The sequence below is a fragment of the Triturus cristatus genome, chromosome 8 (genome assembly GCF_964204655.1).
Source record: "Triturus cristatus chromosome 8, aTriCri1.1, whole genome shotgun sequence".
NCBI lineage: Eukaryota > Metazoa > Chordata > Amphibia > Caudata > Salamandridae > Triturus > Triturus cristatus.
The window spans coordinates 1,103,666,063-1,103,686,568 of NC_140591.1; the positions used below are offsets into that span (position 1 = coordinate 1,103,666,063).

General features: G+C 51.6%; 1 protein-coding gene across 4 annotated transcripts in view; it reads left to right on the top strand.

Annotated features, from left to right (window-relative positions):
* The window catches only part of SCML2 (Scm polycomb group protein like 2), a 752,432-nt gene that overhangs the window by 510,140 nt on the left and 221,786 nt on the right, over nucleotides 1–20,506 (top strand). For 3 of the 4 annotated variants that reach the window (XM_085622654.1, XM_085622655.1, XM_085622656.1), the window contains one exon: nucleotides 18,465–18,647. The exons of the other annotated variant lie outside the window; for it this stretch is intronic. In XM_085622654.1, coding sequence (XP_085478780.1) covers nucleotides 18,465–18,647 — 183 coding nt within the window. The remainder of the gene's footprint in view (nucleotides 1–18,464; nucleotides 18,648–20,506) is intronic. 4 annotated transcript variants of the gene reach the window in all.

The window sequence follows — 20,506 nt, forward strand, 5'->3', positions numbered from 1 at the left end:
GGCCTTAACTTTATACATAGATATTATACAGGAGATGCTCAGTCCTGCTGTGCTTCCAAGAAGCCTCATGCATAATGTATTTGATTCGAACTAAGGAAAAACCTGTGTTCTGAATGCAGTGTTTTATCTAGGTAAAAGGTCAGTCCCTATGAACCGTTATGTATGTAATTTAGGGAAGGATATAGGTGCAAGGTTGCAATGTTACCTGCGCATATATAGGGTACCTATATGGAATATAACAGACCTGCAAGCCATTCCGGCTGCGACTGCACGTAGCCTTGTGCTTCGTTGATTCTTTTGGGGTTTTCTTTAAAATCCATGTCTGGTATTAACATATCATTTGATATCTCTTTTTTATTAATAGTTCAAAGAATATTTTCTCTTTTTGGCACACTGTTTCCACAACCAGTTTCTATGGTGCCTCTGCGTTCTGGCGCAAAAGGTTTCACAAAAGAAACTGATGTCCGCACGCCGGAGGGGACTTGTATGGCTCCACTGACATCATGAACAGAGTTGACGTAATCGCGGAGCCATATGGTGCCGTCCCCTGGCACGCAGAGGTACTGCTCAAAACTTGTTTTTTAATCTCTTTGCTTCACAGACTATTGTCTTATCTAGTCTTCCTCTTACAAGTAGAATTAACTAGTGCCTTTCTGGTGTCAAGGTTAAATAACTGTATCTGAAAGAGACACGTTAGTGATAGATTCCTTATCTTCCCCAGGCGTCAGACTGGATCCGGAAAGTTTTCGTCAGCAGTACCCCTGCACGTCAGAAGGTGGCGTTGTGCGGCTCCGCGTCCGTCGCTGGCGTCGTAAGCGTCGAGATTACGTCACAGAGACTACTTAAGCGCCACCCATGCGCGCTGACGTCAGTTCTTTCTTTTTCCGCGCCAGCAAGTGCAGATCCGGTTGGAGCACGTACCCTAGTCACTTTTTGACAAAACTTTTGTATTCCATTTTTGAGTCTTTGACTCCTAGTGCCACGTAGGGATGCCTGGATTTAAATCCTGCTGGGACTGTCACCGTACGATGTCAGTGGGCGACCTCCATGGCGTCTCTACTGTCTGGAGCGCGACCATGTCTCCCGATCATGGTCCGACTGTCTGGCCATGGCTCTTACAGCCTTGCAGGAGCGGTCCCGTAAGCTACTGGAGGCCCGCGCTCTTCGAGGTTCAGGGGTCGCTCGAGAAATCGCTCGCGGAGCCATCGTCATCGCTCCCCAGGGTCGAAGTCTTCACACTCGGATTAGGGTAAGAGACGTCGTAAGAAGTAGTCGAAGAAGCGTTTCCGCTCTCCGACGTCCCATCGTCGGTCTCCGGACGCAGAAGAGTGGGCCGGGGGTTCCAGCTCCACGGCTCCTTTGGAGCCTGTGAGTCCCGCGGCCTACCACCATATCCGGCTCCGTCGGCAACTCCTGCCCAGGTGTGAGATTTTCTTGCAGCCATGGACCGCCTCTTCAGGCCTCTGGCTCATGCCAGCGTGCCTTCGGGCCCCACTGTCCCAGTTGAGGGCCCTCCCTTGCCTCTGGCTCTGCTGCCGGTGCCGCCGGCGGCTCTGACCCCGGCGCTGCAGGGACCTCCGCCAGCAGCTCCGGCGCCGCCGACTGCGCCGATCCCGGTGTCGCAGTGAGTTCTGTTTGTTCCACCACCGCCCTTGCCCGGGTTCCCGGACAATTTTGCTCCTGGTTGGGGCCCTAATTGGGACACGGAGCCAGACCGGTGCCCTTCCCGGCGCCGTTCGACCATTTGTATTCCCCTGCCCCTTCGCCCCCCCACACACACACAGCCTGGACAGTGGAAGAAGGGGATGGCTGGGAGGGGTCTGAGGGACCCTCTCGCACGGCAGTGCGGCTCCCAACGGGAATGGACGGAAGAGCTAGAAGATGCCGGTGGCCTTGACCTCGCCTCTGACCCTGGTTTTCTTTCCTGCTGTGGCTATAGAGGAGGGTGCTACATACACTGTGGTGCTCCGTAGAGCAGCTGGGGCCCTTGACCTGCCTACAGTGACCCTCAAGACTGACAGGCTCTTCGGAGCCCCTGCTTCCGTTCAATGAGGGATTATCTAACGTCTTGATGGGCACCTGGTCTAGACCGACCATGGGGGTTCCCGTGGATAAGAATGTGGCCCGGCGCCATTGCCCGGCCCGGGTGTCCCTGCTTTTCTGTCCACCCACCCAACCCTGGAGAGCCTGGTCCTCCAGGCCTCCACTTCGCCAAGTCCCATTCTTTTCGGCTACGCCAGATAGGAATCCAAAAAACACTTCGGCAAAAACTGTTTGCATCTGCCAGCTTAAGGATGCGGTTGGTGACCACCGCATGCATCTTGGGCCGCTATTCCCATGCTGTGTGGGACACGGTTGTGCAGGTGCTGCCTCAGTGTCCGGGGGAGGCTCGGACAATGCTATCCCAAGCTGTCGCTGAGGGGAAAGATGCAGCAAAGTTCGCCATTAGGTGTGGACTAGACACCGCGGGCTCACTGGATAAGGCGATTTCCCCAACGGTTGCCCTCCGTCGTCACGCCTGGTTGCGGTCCACTGGTTTTTCAGGGGATGTACAAGTTCCCTTATGGACGTGCACTTTGATGGTACTCGCCTGTTTGACGATAAGACAGATAGTGCGCTGGAGCGTTTTGAGGAAGGGGCTCCTCCCTCCCCTTCGAGACTGCCCCTCCAGCCATGCCACCTCAGTCCCACAGCATGTCTGGGGACCCTTTTTGCCTTCTCCAGCAGGGAGTCACGTCCGTCCTGGCCAAGGGGGCCATCTAGCGCGTTCCTTGGCCAGAAGTAGGACGTGGTTGTTATTCCCACTACTTTCTGGTCCCCAAGAAGGAAAAAGGGGGCCTACGTCCCATTCTTGACCTCAGGAACGTCAATTGCTTCCCCCCGAAGGAGCAGTTCAACCTGTTGACTCTGGATCAGGTCTTGGCTGCCCTCGACCCTGGGGACTGGATAGTAGCGTTGCGCTTGCAGGACGCATATTTTCATATCCCCGTCCTGCTGGCCCACCGGCATTACCTGCGGTTCACGGTAGGCCTAGAGCACTTTCAGTTTGCCGTGCTCCCCTTGGCCTTACCAGTGCCCCTCGGGTGTTCGCGGAAGGGATGGCAGTGGTAGCAGCTCATCTGTGCAGATCAGGGGTTCCAGTCTTCCCCTATCTCGACGACTGGTTGTTGAAGGCGGGTTCGCCCCAGGCAGTCGTCTCCCACCTCCAGACTACGGGCAACCTCTTGCATTTTCTGGGTTCTCCATCATCGTGCCGAAGTCGCACCTGAGTCCCTCTCAGAAGCACCCTTTCATCTGAGTGGTTCTGAGTTCGACGCAGTTTCGGATTTATCCTCCCACGCAGCGAGTCCGGGATATTCAGGCTATGATTCCAATCTTTCGGCCTCTATCCTGGGTTTCAGTCAGGATGACCCTCCGGCTCCTGGGCCTAATGGCCTCCCGCATCCTGCTAGTGCACCAGGTGGCATATGCGGGATCTGCAGTGGGTCCTGAAGTTCTAGTGGGCACAGCATCGGGGGGAACCTGGCCGATCGCGTCCAGATCTTGGTGGGCGCTGCACGACAATTGCAGTGGTGGCTCACGCATCGCGATTGGGTCAATGGCAGATTCTTCTCCCTTCCTCATCCGGAGCACACAGTGATAAGGAATACATGCCTGCTGGGATGGAGTGGCCACATGGATGAGGCGGAGATCAGGGGCTTCTGGTCTCTGGCGGAGTACCGGCTCCATATTAACCTTTTGGAGCATCGGGCGATCCGACTAGCACTGAAAGTATTCCTTCCCTCTGTCTGGGGACGTGTGGTGCAGGTGTTCACGGACAACACCACCGCCATGTGGTATTGCAGCAAATAGGGCGGGGTGGGGTCGTGGACCCTTTGTCTGGAGGCTCTCCGCCTCTGGACATGGCTGGTACATCAAGACATTCCCTTGGTCGTTCACCACCTGGCTGGTTCTCTGAACGCCAGAGCGGACGACCCCAGCTGCCGGTGCATGATGGATCACGAATGCCGTCTTCACTCGGAGGTGGCGCAAGGTCTCTTTCTGCAGTGGGGAGAGATTTGGTTAGATCTATTCGCCAGCGAAGAGAATGTGCAATGTCCTCAATTCTGTGCGTTGGAATTTCCAAGGTGGCACTCGATCAGCGATGCTTTTCGTCACGAGTGGAGCTGCGGTTTGTTGTACGCCTTTCCGCCTATACCACTTCTGCCCAGAGTGCTGAAGAATTTTTGGCGTGACCGGGCCCAAGTCATCCTTGTGGCTCCGGATTGGGCACGAAGATACTGGTATCCCGAGCGACTCAGCATGGCGATCGCTCCCCCGATCCGACTGCCTCTTCGGGAGGATCTTCTGTCGCAGCAGCAGGGGACGGTCCTCCACCCGAACCTGTCCAGCCTCCACCTACATGCGTGGAGATTGAGCGGCGACAGTTGACAGCTTTCGACCTTCCTCTCGAAGTCTGTGATGTCCTTCTGGCAGCCAGGCGTCCCTCCACTAAGACGGTATACGCTTGCCGGTGGAACAAATTTGTGGCATGATGCACAGCAAAGGCTGTGGATCCCCTTGCTGCCCCTCTTCCGAGGTCCTTTTGTTACTTCTCTCTTTGGCCCAGCAGGACTCTGCTCTGGGCACTGTCAAAGGTTATCTCTCAGCCATTTCCGCCTTTCTACGGCTTCCAGATCAGCCTTCTCTTTTTAAGTCCCCAATTGTTAATCGCTTCCTGAAAGGCATTATACACGCATTTCCTCCGTGCCCTTCATAATGCCTCAATGGGACTTAAATCTGGTCTTGACTAATCTGATGTGTGCTCCCTTTGAGCCACTTCATGACTGTCCTTTACGTCTTCTCACTCTGAAGACGGCTTTCCTGGTAGCTATCACCTCTGCCAGAAGAGTGAGTGAGCTCCAGGCTCTTTCTTCCAAACCTCCTTTTCTCTCTGCTCATCCTTCAGAAGAAGAAGAGAGGCTCCATCGTCTTGACCCAAAACGTGCGCTCTCATTCTATCTGAAGCGCACACAACAGTTCCGTGTGGATGACCAACTTTTTGTTCGCTACGTGGGCGCCAAAAAAGGTCGGACCGTGCACAAACGGACCCTCTCTCGGTGGGTCGTTCTCTACATCGAAGCCTGTTACTCGTTGGCTAGAAGGAGCCTCCTGTGGGGCTGCGTGCCCATTCTACCAGGGCAACGGCAGCCACTACTGCTTTGGGGCACGGCGTTCCCTTGCAGGACATCTGTCAGCCAGCTACGTGGGCCTCGCTGCACACTTTTTCCAAGCACTACTGCCTAGACAGCCAAGTCCGGAGAGACGGTTTCTTTGGCCATTCCGTCCGGGACTTTCTGGTGTGATTTTGGTTCGCAGACCCACCTCTGGGGTAGGTATTGCTGGGGCATCTATTCTAAGGTAAGGAATCTATCATTAACGTGTCACTTTCAGATGCACAAGTTACTACTTGTGTAATGATATATCTGTAAAAGACATTATTTAGTGATAGATTCCTTACCCCCCCACCCATCTTCCCCGCTCTGCGAACTGATTTCTAGGGTTAAGGTCATACCTTTCGGGGCCCTAAGTTTCATGGCACCAGTGGTCAGTTTCTTGCATGGCTCTGCGTTCCTGGCGCGGAAAGTTGTGTACAGAACTGACATCAGCGCGCATGGGTGGCGCCTAAGTAGTCTCCGTGATGTCATCTCGGCACTTACGACGCCAGCGACTGATGCGGAGCCACACGACACCACCTTCCGACTCGAAGGGGTCCTGCTGACGAAAACTTTAATGATGCAGTCTGACGCCTGGTGATATTCTAAGGTAAGGAAGCTATCAGTAACTAATGTCTCTTACAGATATATCGTTACACAAATAGTAACTTGTGCAGTATTACCTGCCTGGGACTCCAAATAACATGTCGAGAGCCTAGCTGCTACAAAACTGTATATGTAAAATTTCATCACATCATTAGTGCACGAATTATTTGAAGGTGATGGGTCGAGTTTGATACTGTGTACTGTGATTGTGCATGTCATAGTATGGAATCCATACAGAGTTATAAATAATAACATTTGTTCAGTATGGTATTAAGTAAGCACAGATGAGGTGCCTAATTCACTGAACAGAAATTAATTGTTCTAGGAGCTCCAAAGGACAACAATTCATCTTCATTTGGAGAATGTATTTGAGTTATAAAAAATACCATAATTTTTGGGTAGAGGGCGGTTATTGACTCTAGTATATGTGACTGCTCAGTCTTTTGAATATACAGTTGCATTGGCCATGGCTTGGTTTTTGGACTGGTGTTTTACAACATAGAGAACATGCTCTTGTGCTGGTTATAATTTGCTTTTCATCACATTTTTTATTTATTAGAGAAGGTGGCAAACTAAGCCCCTGCTTAGGTATGACATTCAGAATTCCATTAATTTATTGGTAAACTAGAATAATGTACTTTTACATTTTTTTGTTCGTTTTTTTAGAATTTTATATAGCGCGAACTAGACCCGAGACATCGGGTATCAGAGTGCTTTACTTGAGCACCAGTTTCGTTACAGAAGGACACATTCATTTTTGTTAGGCACAAGGAGATTAAGTGATTTGCCCAGAATCACAGAATATCTGAAAGAAACAGTTAGTTATAGATTCCTTACCTTAGAATTACCCCCAGGCGTCAGACTGGATCCGGAAAGTTTTTTCGTCAGCAGTACCCCTGCACGTCGGAAGGTGGCGTTGGTCGACTCCGTGTCGTCGTGGTCGCTGGGATGACGTCCCGGTAGGTACATAGAAGCCGCCCTCGCGCGCTGGCGTCAGTTCTTTCTTTTTCCGCGCCAGCAGGCGCAGATCCGGAGAGAGTGGTACCCCCAGTCACTTTTTGACTGACTTTTTCTCGACTTTTGTCAACATCGTTTTTGAGTCTGTTGACTCCTGGTGCACGAGGGATGCTCCGCTTCAAGGCCGACTGATGTCGGTGACGGATCCGCACGATGTGTGCCTCTTCTGCCTGGAGCGCCACCATGACCCCAGTCGTGCTCTGACTGCCGGACCATGAATCTGAAGTCTTTGCGGGAGTGGTCCCGAAAGTTTCCCGAGGCCCGGAAGTCGGTTCTGCGCCGTTCGAGGTCCCAGTCGCATAGGAGGTCGAGGGACCCGTCGCGGAGCCATCATCACTCCTCATCCAAATCTTCGCACTCCGGGTCGGTAAGTTGAAGCACAAGAAGAAGTCGAAGAAGCATCGTCGCTCTTCAACATCTCACAGGCCGACGTTGACGCGGGACGCCTGTGGTGTCCCTCCTGCGGCTCCGCGTGCAGAGCCCAAAGGGCCGACGCCAGGCTTCCCTCCCTTCCCAGGACCCAGAGCGACCCCTGCCCAGCTTTGTCAGTTTGACGAAGCGATGCATGCTATCTTTGGGCAGCCTGACTCCGCCGGCGAGCTACAGCCTCGGCACCGCAGGGCCCCCTTGGATCTAGGCCTGGATCCAGATCGGTGCCAGTTGACCTTGTGACACCTCCCCCCGGTGCCGATTCCACATGCACCACGTCCGCAACCGGCGTTGGCTTTGTCCCCAGCCGACGCCGACCCCGGCCTCCTCCTCGAGGTAGACACGGAGTCAGATCGTTCTTTGCATCAAAATCTGCTGTTCCTTAGCTAAAAAGGAACCTCCACTGGGGGTGCGCACCCATTCCACCAGGGCGACGGGAGCCACTACTGCTATGGGACGTGGGGTCTCCCTTCATGACATCTGCCAGGCAGCTACGTGGGCTTCTTTGCACCTGTTTACTAAACACTACTCCCTGAACAACCAAGTCCGGAGAGCCGGCTTCTTTGGCCATTCTGTTCTCCAGGACTTCTTGGTGTGAACTTGGTTTTTCAGACCCACCTCCAGGGTTGGTATTGCTGGGGTATCTATTCTAAGGTGAGGAATCCATAACTGTCTCTTTCAGATGAAAAAGTTACTTACCTTCGGTAACAAAATATCTGAAAGAAACACGTTAGTTAGATTCCTCACTTTTTTTTGTAGCAATACCCCTTGCGCGTCGCTAGGCGTCGTCTGCGGCTCCTCGTCCGTCGTTGGCATCGTGCGCCGGAATGACGTCGTCGGAGTACTTAGCCCTCGCGCGCTGACGTCAGTTCTTCTTTTTTCCGCGCCAGAAAGCGCCGATCCGGGAAGAGCTTACCCCTTAGACAATTTGTTACTAAACTTCTTTGACTCTTTTTGGTCTTCTGTCGATTCGACTCTGGTGCCGTTAGGATGCCTGGGTTTAAAGCCTGTGACTCCTGTCATCGACTGATGTCGGTGACGGACCACCATCGCCGGTGCCTTTACTGCCTGGGGGCCAACCACGACGCGGAGTCGTGCCCCGATTGTCAGGCCTTGACCTCGAAGGCTAGGCGGGAGCGGTCCCGTAAGTTTCTCGAGCTTTGGCACTCGGCTCCGTGGAGGAGGAGGTCCAAGGACCGGTCGCGGAGCCGCAGTTACCATCATCGCTTGTCGGGCTCGAAGTCTTCGGGTAAGTCGAAGCGATCTAAGAAGTCCAAGAGGCGACACCGCTCTTCGGACTCCCCTCGCCGGTCGCGCAACTCGACCGAGGGTCAGGGTCGCCGATGGATGAGCGTTTCATCTACCGCCCGGCTCCGATCATTCCTCCTGTTTATCAGGAATCGGATGACGGGGGCGACTGGGAGGGGTCTGAGGACCTTATGGCCATATAGGGCCAACTTTCACAGGACTGGGCAGACGAACTGGGGGATGCCAGTGGTCTGGACAATTCCCCGGATGCTGGTTTCATCTCTCCTCCGACTGTGGCCTCGGAGGAAGGTGCAGCTTTTTCAGTGGTGCTGCGCAAGGCGGCCGAAGCCCTGGGGCTCGAGTTGCCTGCTGTGGCCGTGAGGACTAACGTCCTCACAGAGGTGCTTCAACCGTCAGCAAGCTCCACAGAGCCTCTGCTGCAGTTCAATGAGGCCCTCATAGACGTTCTGCAGGGCACTTGGTCCAAACCCTCCACAGTTTTATTTATTTATTTATTTGCATGTTTGTACCACGCTGGAATCGACTCCCTGAGGAGTATCTCCGCGCCCTTTAGCACCATCAATAAACAAAAGAACAGACACTAGCCGTGTACCATTATAACATTGAAATGGTATCCTAATTCTGAAAAAGGAAGGTTTTTAATTGTTTCCTGAAAGGAAAATGTTCTCTGTAAAGTCTGATAGCTATGGGGAGGCTCTTCCACTGCATAGGACCTGCCACAGATAAAGCTCTGGACCCCTGTCTTGCTTTCCTAGCTCTGGGGACCCATAGCAAGGCCTGTTCACTAGATCTGAGAGAGCGTGTGGGGACATACAGAGTAAATTTGTTGGCCAGGTAGGCCGGGCCTCTCCCAGTCAGGCATTTCTGTATGATACAGCATATTTTAAACTTCACCCTCTGTTTCACTGGTAACCAATGAAGTTTAACCAACAGGGGTTTGGAAGGTGTTCGAGGGGGTGCGTTTAGTACAAGGCGAGCAGCAGTGTTCTGAACCACCTGCAATCTTGAGATGACTCCTTCGTTTGCTGATAGTAACAGACCGTTACAATAGTCTAGTCTGCTCAAAACTAGCGCTTGCACCAAGGTCTTTCTTGTGGCGTCTGGAAGTAAAGGAAACACTTTCTGAAGCAGCCCAATGATGTGAAAGCATGAGCCCACCACTTGATTACCATGTTGTTTTAAGGAAAGCTCCTGGTCCAGCCTGACACCCAAGTCCTTCACTACCAGTTTAGGCTCAGGGACTGGCCCAAGATCTTGAGGCCACCAGTCCGGAGTCCACAGGAGTTTGGCCTCAACGAATAACATCACCTCTGTTTTAGCAACATTACATTGCAAATAGTTGGACGCCATCCAGTGTGCCACTGCTTTCATTCCCTGGGCAAAAGAGTTCCTGATCTCTGTAGTGAGGGTTTTAAATGGAAAGAGGAGTTGGGTATCATCCGCGTACGACACCGGGATGAACCCATGGGATCTCATGATGTTGGCCAAGGGGGCCACATAGATGTTAAAAAGAGTGGGGCTCAAACAAGAGCCCTGTGGCACCCCTTTAGAGATCCCCACCTCCTCTGACAGATATGTACCCAAGGTGACACTTTGGGTACGATCTGTTAGGAAACTCCTCAGCCAAGCCAGCGCCTTATCTTCCAGGCCAATGTCAGCTAGCCTGGAGGTCAGGATGTTGTGCGACAAGGTGTCAAACGCCGCAGACTGATCCAACAGCACCAGGATAACGGAATAACCCCTATCCTGGAACATATGTAGATCGTCTGCGACAGACAGCATGGTGGTCTCGGTGCTGTGTCTAGGCCTAAACCCTGACTGGGAAGAATCCAGCCCCCCTGCTTTTTCGATGTAAGTAGACAGGTGGCGGTTTACAAACTTCTCAATTAGTTTACCCAAAAAGGGAAGAAGAGAGATAGGTCTCAAATTAGACAGTTCTGTCCAGGGAATGGCATTGTTTTTCCTCAAAGGTCTTACCAGTGCCCGTTTCCAGTCTAGGGGAACCTCCCCTGTACTCAGGGACAGATTGACTAATCGCTGAATTCCCGGACCTAGATTGTTAGCCAACATAGGCATGATACGTGCAGGGATGGTATCCAAAGGACAACCACTCTTTATTTGCATGATTAATGAAATTACCTCCTCTATAGATATGGGAGGGAAATCAGTGAGGCACAGGGCGGAGTGAGAATGGACTCCTGTAGTCAGTGGAGGGATGTTATCTGCTATGGCAGTTCTGTTGGAATACATTATTTTGTCATAGATCCCATCTATCTTCCTTGTAAAGAATAGTGAGATCTCGTCGCAGAGTTCTTGGGATGCTATTTCTGCCGTTTCACAGGCTGCTGGCTTGATGAAAGTTTGTAAGATTTGATATAGCACTTTCGAGTTTTTACCAGCTGCTGATAATTGTGCTGCAATATAGTTTTTCCGTGCAGCACGAATGGGCTTGTGATATGTCTTAAGTGAGATCCTATGGTGTTCCTTGTCTTCAGTCCTCCGCGATGATCTCCATATCTTTTCTAGTTTTCTTGTATTTAGTTTAAGGGATCTTAATTCATCGGAAAACCAGACTCTCTTGCTTATGTGCTACACGAGGTTTAAACACTCTCAGAGGAATGGTAGCATGTATAGCCTCGGCAACCGCTTCCTCAAACATATTTAATTCAATTGTGATATCATCTGCAGGGTTATTAGCTATGGGTTCCTTATATTTTTCCCTAAAACCCTCCGAAGTGAGTTTGTGCCAGGGTCTCCTTGTGCTGGCTAGCGCAATCTGTCCAGCCCGGGGTTTGTAGTTAGCAAAGGTGTAAAATTTAAGGATGAAGTGGTCCGTCCAGTCCACTTGAGTAGGTGGCATACATTTGATCAAGGGCGAATTGGACATGACTAAGTCCAAAGTATGGCCTGCTTGATGAGTTTGCCCATGATTGATCTTTTTTAGTCCCAGTAAGTCTAAGTCCGTAAGTAAGTTTTTGCCTCCGTACAGTTACCTAACTCACTGTGGACATTAAAGTCCCCTACAAGAAGAAAATCAGGTTTCTCTTGCACATGAGGGGCTAAAGCCTCAATGAGAAGAACAGAAAAGTTCTCGCATGGACCAGGGGGGCGGTACACCAAAGCTCCCTTCCTGTGTTCCTTAGATGCTGAATTGATTTTAAAAATCAATAATTCTATCTGAGGTGTGCAAAGTTCCTCGATAATAATGACGTTCATTTCTTGTTTGTATACGATAGCTACCCCCCCACCTGTTTTATTTGGGCGATCCAGCCTGGTTATTTTGTAGCCTATCGGTATACCCAAGGTAATGGCCGGGATTGAGTGAGGCTTGAGCCATGTTTCTGTTAGGAAACATCAATCTGGTTCCTCAGATGATATAAGGTCCCATACCTCAGTGGCATGTTTGGCTAATGAACGAATGTTACACAGCAAGTTCTTACTCCCCAATGGTAAATTGCACATAGGATTGTTTGTCGATGTAATATGTTGTACTTGTAGCGCCAAATCCGGGGTTGCTCCAAGTGTTGCCTAACTTCAGTGGGAATATTAAACTGCACATGACATCCCCGACAGGCAAACGGGCCCTCTAGGTTGGTTCCCACCTCATGTGTGCATACCCTAGGAACATGTGTGCCAATCTCTATTAATACCTGAGAGGTGTATGTTATCCTGCTGCTAGGAGGTATCTCTGAGCTGGATGTATAATCCTCCATAGCCCCCTGCCCCTAGCCCCGACCTGTCACGGACGGGCGCAGACGGGCTGGTCTTCGACTCGTCTTAGGTGCAGGAGTAGGCGCCACACTGCGCGCTAGAGGCGACGAGTGGCTAAATAGCCCTCGAATGTAGAAGAGCTAGAGCGCTAACCGCTCGCCTTCCTGTGTGGGCCTGGCTCTGCCCCGCCCTCCGCACCCGGGATTGGCTGCTGGGTCGGAACGGGCGTGCAGGCACAGTTCAAGCTCTGGAACAATACTAAAGCACCTAGCCCCTCAGTGAGTGCAACCTCATGTGGTCACTACCATTAAAGTAAGATACAAAAAAAGGTGACCAAATTTTTTAAAAGAGTTTCAGCTCAAGAGACTTCTAAATTTAAAATAAACACAGCGATGCAATTTTGATCAGTAATGGCGCCAAGCGGGGTCGGGAGATGCTGCCACCGTCGTCCCCACCGCCAGTTCCTCCTGTGGATCGGAACGTGGCCCGGCGCCACCGCCCTGCACCGGGCGGCCCCAGTTTCCTGTCACAACACCCCACCCCCGTGAGTCTGGTTATCCAGGCCTCCACTTCCCAATCCTCCTTCCCGTCCGCCCCTCCGGATCGGGAATCCAAGAGGCTGGAACAGTTCGGAAAGAAGCTGTTCTCTTCCCTTAGTTTGGGCCTGCGGTCTTTGAACACTGCTTGCCTCTTGGACCGTTTATCCCACTCTCTATGGGATACGGTGGAGGACGTGCTGCCCCTGTGTCCGGAGGAGGCCCGGACTTGTCTCTCCCAGGCGCTTCTGACGGGCGAGATGCAGCATGACATGCCATACGGTGTGGACTAGACAGCACGGACTCGCTGGGTAGGGCCATTTCCACCACGGTGGCGCTCCGGCGCCACGCCTGGCTGCGGTCCACGTCTTTTTCGGGGGATGTCCAGAGTACCCTCATGGATATGCTCTTTGATGGCACTCGCCTTTTTGGTGAGAAGGCGGATAGTGCGCTGGCTCGTTTTAAGGACTCCCGGGCTATGGCCAGGTCCTTGGGTCTCTCGGCCCCACGGCCGCAAACTTCCGCCTTTCGCCCCTTTCGTGGCCAAGGAAGGGGTGCCTCCTCACGTCTGCCTAGCCACCGGCCGCAGAACCAACCTGCACGCGGACGTGGATTCCGCCGTGGCGGTACTGGAGGACAACGTGCCGGTCAGTCCACATCCACCCCGGCAGCATCTGCCTCAAAGCCCTCCTAGTCGGAGCTTTCAAGCCCATTCCATGCCAGTGGGCGGCAGAGTTCGCCATCACCTGCTCCACTGGCGATCCATCACTTCGGACAGGTGGGTGCTGCAAATCGTCCGAAGGGGCTACTCCCTCCCCTTCGAGACGACCCCTCCAGCCATGCCACCGCAGTGCCACCGTATATCGGAGGATCACTTGAATCTTCTGTGGGAGGAAGTTACGGCCCTCTTGGCCAAAGAGGCCGTTGAGCGCGTTCCTGGTCCAGAAGTAGGCCGTGGTTGCTATTCCCACTACTTTCTGGTTCCCAAGAAGGGCAAAGGGGGCCTACGCCTTATCTTGGACCTCAAGAGCGTCAACGCCTTCCTCCGGAAGGAACGGTTCAAGATGCTAACTTTAGCTCAGGTTCTGGCTGCCCTCGACCCTGGAGACTGGATGGTAGCGTTGGACATGCAGGACGCCTATTTTCACATCCCCCGTCCTGCCGGCCCACCGGCGTTACCAGTGGTTCACGGTGGGTCAGGAGCACTTTCAGTTCACCGTGCTCCCCTTCGGCCTCACCAGTGCCCCTCGGGTGTTCACGAAAGTGATTGCGGTGGTCGCAGCTCATCTGCGCAGATCGGGGGTTCCAGTCTTCCCCTATCTCGACAACTGGCTGTTGAAGGCGGGCTCGCCCCAGCAAGTCGTCTCCCTCCTCCAGACTACGGCCGACCTCCTGCATTTGCTGGGGTTCTCCATCAACGTGCCGAAGTCACACCTGAGACCCTCCCAGAAGCTCCTCTTTATCGGAGCGGTTCTCGATTCGGCGCAGTTCTGGGCTTATCCTCCGAAACAGCGGGTCCGGGATATTCAGGCTCTGATTCCCATCTTTCGGCCTCTATCCTGGGTTTCGGTCAGGTTGGTGCTGCGGCTTCTGGGGCTGATGGCCTCCTGCATCCTGTTGGTGCATTACGGCAGGTGGCGAATGCGGGCTCTGCAGTGGGACCTGAAGTTTCAGTGGGCCCAGCATCGAGGCAACCTGTCCGACCATGTCTTGATCTCGGAGGGCACTGCAAAACAGTTGCAGTGGTGGCTCACGGACCGCGATTGGGTCAGGGGCAGATGCCTCTCCCTACCCCAACCGGAGCACGTAGTAGTGACGGACGCGTCCCTCCTGGGATGGGGGTGCTATATGGGAGAGGCGGAGATCAGAGGCCTCCGGTCTCCGGCGGAGTCTCAACTCCATATCAACTTGTTGGAGCTGAGAGCGATCCGGCTTGCACTGAAAGCCTTCCTTCCCTCTGTCCGGGAAAGTGTCGTGCAGGTGTTCACGGACAACACCACCGCCATGTGGTATTGCAACAAACAGGGCGGGGTGGGGTCGTGGACCCTTTGTCAGGAGGCTCTGCGCCTCTGGGCATGGCTGGAACACCAGGGCATCATCCTGGTGGTTCAACATCTGGCGGGCTCTCTGAACGCCAGAGCAGACAAACTCATCCGCCAGTGCATGATGGATCCCGAATGGCTTCTGAACTCGGATGTGGCGCAAGGTCTCTTTCTGCAGTGGGGAGAGCCTTGGTTAGATCTATTCGCCACCGAAGAGAACGCGCAATGTCAGCAGTTCTGCGCGTTGGAATTTCCAAGGCGGCACTCGCTCGGAGACGCTTTTCGTCACGAGTGGAGTTGCGGTCTGTTGTACGCCTTTCCGCCCATACCACTTCTGTCCAGAGTGCTGAAGATCAGGCGCGACCGGGCCCAAGTCATCTTAGTGGCTCCGGATTGGGCACGAAGGTACTGGTATCCCGAGCTACTCAGTATGTCAATCGATCCTCCGATACGACTGCCTCTTCAGGAGGACCTTCTGTCGCAGCAGCAGGGGACGGTCCTCCACCCGAACCTGTCCAGTCTCCACCTCCATGCGTGGAGATTGAGCGGCGACAGTTGATGCCATTTGATTTGCCTCCTGAAGTCTGTGATGTGATTCTGGCAGCCAGGCGTCCCTCCATAAAATCGGTATACGCCTGCAGGTGGAACAAATTTGTGGCATGGTGCACAGCAAAGGCTGTGGATCCCCTTTCCGCCCCTCTTTCTGAGGTTCTACTCTTTCTTCTTTCTTTGGCCCAGCAGGGCTCTGCTCTGGACACCTTGAAAGGTTATCTTTCTGCACTCTCTGCTTTCTTACGGCTTCCTGATCAGCCTTCTCTTTTCAAGTCCCCTGTTGTTTCGCGTTTTCTTAAAGGCATTACTCACATGTTTCTTCCTGTCCCCTTCGTAATGCTTCAGTGGGATTTGAATCTTGTCTTGACCTTTCTGATGTGCGCTCCCTTTGAGCCCCTTCACAATTGTCCACTTCGTCTTCTGACTCTTAAGACTGCTTTCCTGGTAGCTATCACCTCGGCTAGACGGGTGAGTGAGCTCCAGGCTCAGTCATCTAAGCCTCCCTTTCTTTGTGTTCATCCGGACAAGGTTGTCCTCCGGACTCGTCCTTCTTTTCTTCCGAAAGTGGTGACCCCCTTTCACATCGGGCAATCGGTCACTTTGCCCACCTTCTTTCCGCCTCCGTATCCTTCGAAAGAGGAAGAGAGGCTACACCGTCTGGACCCCAAACGTGCGCTGTCCTTTTATTTGGACCGCACCAGACAGTTCCGGGTGGACGACCAACTTTTTGTTGGATACGTAGGTGCTAAGAAGGGGAGAGCCGTACACAAGCGGACCATCTCACGGTGGGTCGTCTTTTGTATAAAGGTTTGTTACTCCTTGGCGAAAAAGGACCCTCCTGTTTGGCTGAGAGCCCATTCCACCTGGGCCACGGCGGCGACTACTGCCTTGGGACGGAGTGTTCCCTTGCAGGACATCTGTCAGGCGACGACGTGGGCCTCACTGCACACGTTCGCCAAGCACTATTGCCTGGACAGCCAAGTCCGGAGAGATGGCTTCTTTGGCCGTTCTGTTCTCCAGGACTTTCTGGTGGGATCTTGGTTCGCAGACCCTCCACCGGGGTTGGTATTGCTGGGGTATCTATTCTAAGGTGAGGAATCTAACTAACGTGTTTCTTTCAGATGAACAAGTTACTTACCTTCGGTAACGATGTAAGAAACATTAGTTAGTTAGATTCCTCACCGACCCACCCATCCTCCCCGCTCTGCGAACCGACATCTAGGGTTAAGGTCATCCTGTTCAGGGCCCTAGACTTTTTGGCACCAGTGTCGGTCTCTTGCATGGCTCTGCGTTCCTGGCGTGGAAAGCTATGTACAAGAACTGACGTCAGCGCGCGAGGGAGGCGTCTAAGTACTCCGACGTCACTCCGGCGCACGACGCCAACGACGGACGCGCAAGGGGTATTGCTACAAAAATCTTTCCGGATCCAGCCTGACGCCTGGGGATATTCTAAGGTGAGGAATCTAACTAACTAATGTTTCTTACAGATACATCGTTACCGAAGGTAAGTAACTTGTTCATCTGTAAGAGACATAGATTAGTTATGGATTCCTCACTGCCCCACCCATCCTCCCCGTTCTGCGAACTGACTTCTAGGGTAAGGGGCTCCCTTTCAGGGCCCTAGTTTTGTGCACCAGTGGTCAGTGTCTTGCATGGCTCTGCGCTTCTGGGGTGGACTGTTGTGTAAAGAACTGATACCGCGATATCATTCCCCCAAACACGACGCCAACGACGAATGCGGAGTCGACCGACACCACCTACCGACGCGCAGGGGTACTGCTGAAGAAAAATTCGCTGGATACAGTCTGATGCCTGGGGGTAATTCTAAGGTGAGGAATCCCTAACTAATCTATGCTTCTTACAGATATATTGTTACCGAAGGTAAGTAACTTGTTCGTCAAGTGCATTACAGTTAGTAGATTTTTTAGGTCACTAGACATGCAGGTCTAATAATAATGTTTAGATTTTTCGAGCCCTGAGTGGAGATAGTAAATGGGCGAATGACACGGTGAGCAAGCTGCACCATCGCCTGGGACAGTCGCCTCTGTGCACCTGCAGCTTGCAGTACAGTATTACACCTAACATGTTGTGCCTCACCTCCTCCTCCTGACCCACTCCAGCCTTTCCTGGTTGCTCCTGATTGCTCAAAGATGTGGAGGGATCTTCTGCACAGTTTCACTATTTCACCGTCTGCTGTCAGCAGCCAGCCATTACCAGCCGTAGGTAGCCCAGCCTGTTGCCGCTACTGCAGTGCCCGTAACCACCGATTCCCCAACCTCACCAGCTTGTACCGCCAGTCGGTGCAGTGAAAAGCGCTATGTGAAGCCCGGGCTGCCAGACCTGGAAGGCCAGCAAAGTAAACCAGGACACTGGGAACAGGCGAACTGGGGTTGAACACTAATAGACTTAGGTGAAGTCTGATACCAGGGAGGCTGCTAACGGTCGCCAGGCGGTTACGGCAGTTGCAGTTGCAGCTCCACGGTAGCAACGGCTACAGTGACCTCACCCTTGGAGAATGTGCCTTGTATCTCATGCAGCTCCCCCCCCCTTGAGTCATGTTAGCACCACCTGGTAACCAGACGTCAAAACAAACATTTTCAAATTCAGTAATTCCGCCTGGACACTGGTGTTTGTCCTTTTTTATTTAATGAAACAGTAATCTTCAGTATAATAGGTAATCCATGAAAAAATAGTAGTTGGTAAATGACTAGTCCTGCTTTAAAATGTTGAAACATAAGCATATCCTTAAAAGGGACGCAGGATTGTGTACTATACTGGAATATTTAGATTTGGTGCAGGTACTCTTTTGCTGGTGTCATTTTGTCTAGCAGTGGTCTTTGAGCAGTATTATGTGTTGGATGTTATTCACAGCTATTCTGCAATAATATGAAGTGGATTGGATAATTCATAGAGAGTTAAGGTACAATACTTTGTAATTCCGAATTCTTTTTGTATTCCATGCAAAAGTTACAGCTGGAAGCATCTTACTTTATCTCCCCAACCTGTTTTGCCTTTTACACTAGAATCTCAGGAATCTGGTCCCGACGTTGACATAAAATTAGTAGTTGTATAAGTGAACTTAATACCTTTTTTTTCTTCCTCCACAGCCACATTTGATGGGGAGAAACACTCTTTCAATCTGCCATCAGTAAATAGTGCATCATTTGTTCTACGTCTCCTGGAAAAACTTTGCCACAGGTTGCACTGTGACAATTTATTTAGTAGCCAGCCTTTTAGCCCTTACATGGCTCTTGTTCATAGCCCCAATGAATATGACAGAAACAAGCCAGGTAATATCACTTTTTCAAGATTGCTATGTTTGTTTTATAAAAATGCGGAATTAACATTTTCAGTTTTGCTTTTTAATACTATTTTCCAGGAACTTTTTATGGGCCTCTGTGGTTATTTGATAGCACATCATTGCCCTTGAATGAAGTTCAGAATGTTGTTTTCATAAGTGGTTTGGAGATGTACCGTCCAAAACTTTAACATTCACAGATATCAAATTACCCCTACCCCCTTCTCCCCCCCCCCCCAACACACACACACACACAGAATGGATAGGTGGGATAGTTTTACTTCTATTAGCTCTATCCAGACATCATGTAATGACTTAATTACCCTTTGTTTAGGTGTGTTACTTCACATCTATGTTTGCCAGTGTAAAGGAAATATCCTAAACACTTGGTGTTTACACAGCCTAAGTCCCATATATTCTTCTGATACTTCAACAGTTATTTTATTGCTTTAAATTAATTGTCCACCGCATTGCTACCTCCATGTTCAGACCCCCTCGGATTGTAGGTGTCTAACAGTATTATATAATGGGATTCAATTTTTCTTAATATCAGTTTCCTTTTTCCCCTCTGATTCGCCTCCACACTGTGACAATGTAATAGTTTACATTAGTTCACATTGGTCGGAATGCAGCCTTATTCTGCATTTGTTAGGGCATAGACATTGCAAATTTTATGGGAAGGGCTATGGGAATGAGGGTGGTGCTCTGCCGACATGCTTGGATAAGGTCCAGGGGTTTTTCTGGAATGTCCAGGCGTCCTTAATGGACATGCCTTTTAACAGCTTCTGCCTGTTTAGAGAAAAGGCAGATTCCCCCTTAAAGTGTTTTAAGGAGAGCCGAGGCATGGCTTGATCTTTCAGTTCCAGTCAGGCAGCCCTCCCCAACAATTTTACCTTTTTCAGGAGTTTGCCAGGGCTTGGCTTATCAACGTCATGCTCCACCCTTTGAAGTCGGGCAATGAACTCAACAGGCATCAAGGGCAGCACTTATCCCAATCCTGCAGCCCTCTGGCCACCACCTCAAGCCACTTTAGTGTGCTCTTAACAACACTCAGCCAGTCCGGTAGGAGGCAGTACCAGCCACTTGTTGCACATGTGGTAACAAATTCCATCTGAATAGGCCCTGCAGATTGTTCAACTGGGCTATGCCCTCTTATTCCTTTTTGACCCAGGGCATCTGCCACCTATATCAGACAACTTCTTGAGGAACATATTCTGTTTTGTGCCAGGAACTGCAGGCTTTTATGGCCAAAGTAACCATATATAGGTGTAGGAGAGTAGGATCTGCTTCACATGGGTACCCCCACTTTTTGCTGGTGTTTCACTGATTTTCGACCTTAGTCTGGCTGTGGCCCTGCTAATCAGGAACCCAGCCTAGCTGCTTCCTCTCTAAAATGGTTTCCATGTACATTAGGTACATTTCTAATTGGATTCTGGAGTGCCTTATAAGCCCCTAGTATATGGTATACTATGTACCTAGGGCATAGGTACTTCAGAAGCCTACCAGGGGCTGAAGCATGTATTATGCCACCCCTGGGAAGCACTCCAAAATGACACCACAGGTCTGCTACTGCAGCCTGGGTAAGGTGGTGCTTGCACCCTTTACTGTGGTATAGGCTACCTATATCACTACCGTTGCACACACATATAAAACCTATAAGTCACTCCTGTGGCAGGCCTTAAGAAACCTGAAGGCAGAGTGCTTGGTTTTTATGTGAGAGGGTGCCCCTGCATAAGCAGAGCCCCTCTGCAGCGTTCGGATTACCTCCTCTGATGCTGTTTGTGGTGCAGCCTGACCATATACTCTCAAGTGCATTATAACCTCGGGGTAAATGCTAACTTTGGGATGGCT